Source organism: Paramacrobiotus metropolitanus, unplaced genomic scaffold (assembly GCF_019649055.1).
Source record: "Paramacrobiotus metropolitanus isolate TYO unplaced genomic scaffold, Prichtersi_v1.0 Parri_scaffold0000086, whole genome shotgun sequence".
Taxonomy (NCBI): domain Eukaryota; kingdom Metazoa; phylum Tardigrada; class Eutardigrada; order Parachela; family Macrobiotidae; genus Paramacrobiotus; species Paramacrobiotus metropolitanus.
The window spans coordinates 537,379-542,309 of NW_026570306.1; the positions used below are offsets into that span (position 1 = coordinate 537,379).

A 4,931-nucleotide genomic window follows, 5' to 3' on the forward strand; every position below is an offset into this window, starting at 1 on the left:
GTGCTCATGCTGTGGGTGCAAGACATGATGCATCGATCGATCTCACACAACCTGATTTTCAGACTGCAGCAGCCGGGTATTATGTACTATATGTTAATAACAGTACCGTACATGCACGTAGTTACTGTATGTCTGCAGTCTATGCACCCCGCCGGCCTCTTGTGTAATTATGGCATTGTGTCATGCGGCAGTTTTACGATCGTTTATACGGTGCACGCTGTGCACCATGTGATACATAGAGACTGCAATGCTGACATAAGTCAGTATGGCTTTCAACTAAACCATTACTTACTCTGTGCTCAACTGGCAAGATGTTTTGGTTTGAATGTGCTCTTAGGTTTTTTCCTAATAAAATTTCAAGCGCTTCCGTTGCTACTAATTCTGGTTTTTCTGCCCAGAATCTCATCTGTACATGTAAAGGCACGGATTAAATCACAAAAGCGCAGTAAAAATCTTGTGGCGTTGCCTTTTCACCAGCTTTCGAATTAAGCCATAATGTCCTATTTTTCTTGTGGCGCCCGACGTGGTCGGTTTAATCTGGGCAACACCGTCCTGGTGAATTTAACCAGCGACGAGGAATTTTTTCTGGGATATCTGCAGGACATTATTGCCGATCAGGTGTTTATCGATTTCGACTGCGAGCGCATCGCACCGCAATGGGTTTCCATGCAACGTGTGTGGCATCATGACAAACCCAGTATAACACTACAACTGTCCCGCGAGGTCTATGTGGCCATCCGCCGGGAAGCGGATGGGCCGTACGTCTTTGGCCCGGCGTTTTTAGAGTGCAGCTGCAATTACGCCAATCAGTTCCTGTGCTATGCCTTCCTCGATCATCCGTGTTACAGTTTCCAGACACAAGATAGTGTTCGTGTCGTCCATTCCTGGCAGGTTATTCCACGGCTACCCAGTGATCCCATGATCGACAGAATTTGCCGCTTGCCCATTAAGAAAGTAGTGTATCGTTCGGCGAAGCTGCGCGCGTTGAGTAGTATCCAAGAGTGGCATATTGAGCGGATACTGGATCTGGGGTTTCGCCAGGGGAAGCGCCAGTCGGGTCAGGGTCGCGATCGTCTATTCGTAAAACTCACAGACGGGGAAATCGTATTTCTGATTATGCGTATCCAGTGTAGCTTTCCCCACACCGTGAGCGTCGATTGCCTGCAGTCGACCTGTTGGTTGACAGCCACCACGCGGAAAGTTATCGCCGGGATCGAGGAATATTTGCTCCATGCTTCCCGAACGGCTGCTGATTTACGCAACTTCCGCCATCGATCGCTACCAAGCATCGCGGTTCTCTCTTCGCCCGCTGCAAGTAAACAAATACAAAACCCTCAGCATGGCGGTACTGCGGAATGCGGATCATATCTTGCTCAAATAATCTTAAAGTTCATTGGATTTAAGGAACATATAAAACTGTATATTGTTGTATAAAAAACATTAAGAAGAGACTTAAAATGTATAGAAACAAATATATAAAAAAGGAGTGTAAATCGGCGCTCAAAAACCAATCTAACTGTCGCGGCATTTGAAATGCTGCTAACATCGCACACGGTTCGTAATGCTACTGTAACACCACTGGAATTTTGTTTCTGCATTTATTTCAGGAGGAAATGAACCGACGCTTCCCCATCTGCTGCCAGAAATTTTGTCCACAGTCATGTATTATCTGGATGTTGTTTCGCAAGGAAAATTAAAGCGGTGAGTCTTTATAACGTTATGTTGTCTGCGTTTAATCTGGATATTACTTAGCACTCGAAGTACGTATTGAGGGGCGTGACCGCGGCAAACGGCTGCTCGTGCAGTTGGGCAATCATCCCAAATCTATGTAGATTCGCCTGGAATGCGAAACGCACCCTTGAACTTCCCTGTGCGACTTGTCACTTACAGCCCGTAAAAATAAGACTGCGGTTTTCTGTAGAGTGTGCCAGCTATGGAACGTTTTACTCCGCGACCCGGCATCATCGACACACGTTACCATTGATTTCTGCACACTCAGTCTGCAACTGCAGCAGCGGGCCGAGACGGAAGGCTACCGGCTCGGACTGCTGCTCGATCGGATCGTAAATGCCAAAACAAAAACGGTGGCCTTAGTTAACATGAGTTATCGGATGGATAACGTTGATCCCGTTATTGCGCTCGTTGTTGATGTACTCATTATAAACAGGATAATACTTCCTTTGGTTATTGTTAAAAATTATTGGGCACCTATTGTAAGGTCGCCATACGGATTATACAACAGATATACTCCTGATTTGTCCGAACGGCGAAAGATCCATTTTCAGCTGCTTTTCATGAAGAAAATCTGTCGCCGTATAATAGTGCTGAATGCAGTAATCAACTGCGGTGCCGGGAAAGGTGCCCTTTTCCTTTTCGAACGCAAAAGTCTGCCAGACCGATGAAGCGGAACGGCCTAATCATTGCTATACCCAAGCTGCATTTTGATCAGAGCGAAAGCGATGCGGAATATCTGATGCGGTTCAAGCAAGCGCTGGAGCGCAGCTGCCCACCTGTCGATCCGTCCGTTAAGCGTCAGATCAAAGAACTGCATGCCGGTTGGGTTAAGCGGTTCCCCTATCCTGGGGATGACTGGAATGGATTGCGGCACCTGCTTCAGCTGTACGTTGAATTCTGTTACCTTTGCATTTTCCCTGTTTTGTGGCTGCGCCATTGCAAAATAACACTGTACGCACTACGCAGGCTCAAACTCGAACAAATCAGAAAAGAATTTTCCGTTTTCAACTTACATGGGTGATGGGTCGTCGTCTGCTTATACAGATAGGTCTTAAACGGTAGAGGCAATTTATAACCTATACAGGGATCAATGCATGGAATGTTTTTCTTGTAGCTTTGGTGTATGCGAAGCAGCGGACCCTGCACAGTTCTGGAATGGCTTGGATTTGAGGGATTTCGATAACCTACCCATGGGAAATGTAGTACTGACTATACTTGCCCGCGTCCACACTTTCATTCTGTCTTTTCCCGTTGAACTCGGTGCTGATCTTGCTAAATTATTGAGTTAACAGTGAAACTGTGACAAAAAACTGCGTATTCATGTTGACAAATTTGTACTGACGTGGTACTCTTTGGGAAACTGGGACACAGGCCGGTGAATAAAAGGTTCCGTTTTTGTTGATCGGTGCTCTTTGTTAAACCAGTTGTTCACTAAGTTCAATTGTTAAAGCAGCGGCTAAAACCGTACTCTGGCATTCTAAAAAAAATGTGAATTAAATATTTTCAGCTTTTTAAATTCTGTAACGTAATCTTATGACTTTATTTAGATTTCTAGTAAATTCATCGATTTCTGTGTCTTTATACCAAGAATATTTTTTCCTAATTCCACAATTCAAGTTGTGGAACTCGGTACTGTATTGTAAAATATTTTCAGAAAGTTTTGGAAAGGTCAACATTAGCACCATAGTTATTTGTTTTGTTTTGCGATGCGAGTCGTAAGTACAAAGGGCGTACCAAAAGTATGTTTCCCTATTTTGCCTCGCTGCCATTTGAAGTAATAGACATGTGGTATATTTTTTGTTGTACAAGCAGTTACAATTATGTAAACTAACTAGAGAAACAAGAGTCAAAAAAGTCAATGAATAACTGGGAAAACCAAAACAGAATGGCGAGTACTACTTTGCATTTTTTCCACCGGTTTTGTCAGAGCTGGTTCTTTTCATTGCCACTTCCGTCCCTGCTGTAATTTCGACGGTAAATTTAAAGTATCGCCTGCAAATACTGTTCTTAATATTACTGCGATAACAGAATGGTTTGAAAAATTTACAGAGTAGGCCAAACATTTTTTTTCCACGACGTTAGCATTTCTTTTTTCGGCCTTCTTGCTGATATAAATTCATTTACTACATTTAAATACGGGCAGCCTATCAATATAGGCACGCCCTAGGCATACTCTTTCTTCAGGCGAAAAAACTGAATTTTCTGAGAGGTGAATCTCGGACCGGTCTTAGGTGAGTACAGAATTTTGTTGTTTTATTTGCCGTGAAACAAGTTGCTAAAGGAGGTTGAATTTCGCAATTAAAGCGAATTACAGGGGTGCTACACCAAATTGGGGCACTTTTCTAAACAACGGCCAAATAATCCTGTAAGGTTCCGTTTTTGCATTTGGACTTTCTTTTTATTGCAAATCCAGGAAAACTAAAACCGGCGCCATTTGAGCTGTCAGTAGCGGGCCGAACATTGATTTCTGGGAAGAGGCAGTAGTCCTTTTTGGACTGCTTATACCTGCCCCTCTAACAAATTCGCCAATTGAACTTTTCTGTTAACTGTTGAGTGTCCCAAAAGCTATTTGTCACGGGCCGGGACAAAAATCTTTCGTATTCAGTGGTTGACTTAGCGCTGCAGCAAGGGGTATATCCCATAGACTTGTATGTTAAAAATGGCCTACAGAGAATTGTGGTTGCCTAGCGCATAAACTGAGAAAACCTAAAACTGATACTTTTCGTGAATAAATTCTAGGTCCGGTTAGTTGATTTTAGTGTGCCGAGAAATACCTGCCTCATAGGCGAGGAGGTAGAAGCGCCAGAAGAGCTGGAAAAAAACCCAGCAAAGCGGCAACAACAAAAAGTCATGGTGGCTGTTGAAGTTTGTTGGAGCCGGGTGTCTTCGGCTTCCTATATGGATTGTGAACCTGAAGCTGACGCTTAGTGCTTTGGGGAACGAGATTTCATCAGAAACAGCTTTCTCTGGCATTCTGCGGCTGCGCGACAAGCTCGCAAATAAGGTCACCCTTCACTTTGATAGTGCTCGCGGAAGCACTGCAAAGGTCATAGAGGCTTGACTGAAATCGACTGTTGCCAAGCACCTCCTACAAGAGAACTGGAAGATAAACAGCTGTGGTTTATCACCTTAGGACTACGGACTCAACAGAATTTTAAAAACATTACAGTAATGGGTGTGGGAAAAGCTGGCACTCA

General features: G+C 44.0%; 1 protein-coding gene across 2 annotated transcripts; it reads left to right on the plus strand.

Annotated features, from left to right (window-relative positions):
* Window positions 1-265: 265 nt before the first annotated feature.
* On the plus strand, window positions 266-3,136 carry LOC129596109 (uncharacterized). 2 transcript variants are annotated; one of them, XM_055493290.1, is made up of 4 exons: window positions 266-1,315; window positions 1,608-1,701; window positions 1,922-2,619; window positions 2,849-3,136. In XM_055493290.1, the coding sequence occupies exons 1-3, from the start codon at window positions 496-498 to the stop codon at window positions 2,400-2,402; spliced, it is 1,395 nt and encodes a 464-aa protein (XP_055349265.1). In that variant the 5' UTR covers window positions 266-495; the 3' UTR covers window positions 2,403-2,619; window positions 2,849-3,136. The 2 variants fall into 2 exon arrangements, with proteins under 2 accessions (XP_055349265.1, XP_055349266.1); XM_055493291.1 differs by lacking the exon at window positions 2,849-3,136 and adding an exon at window positions 2,701-2,840.
* Window positions 3,137-4,931: the final 1,795 nt, after the last annotated feature.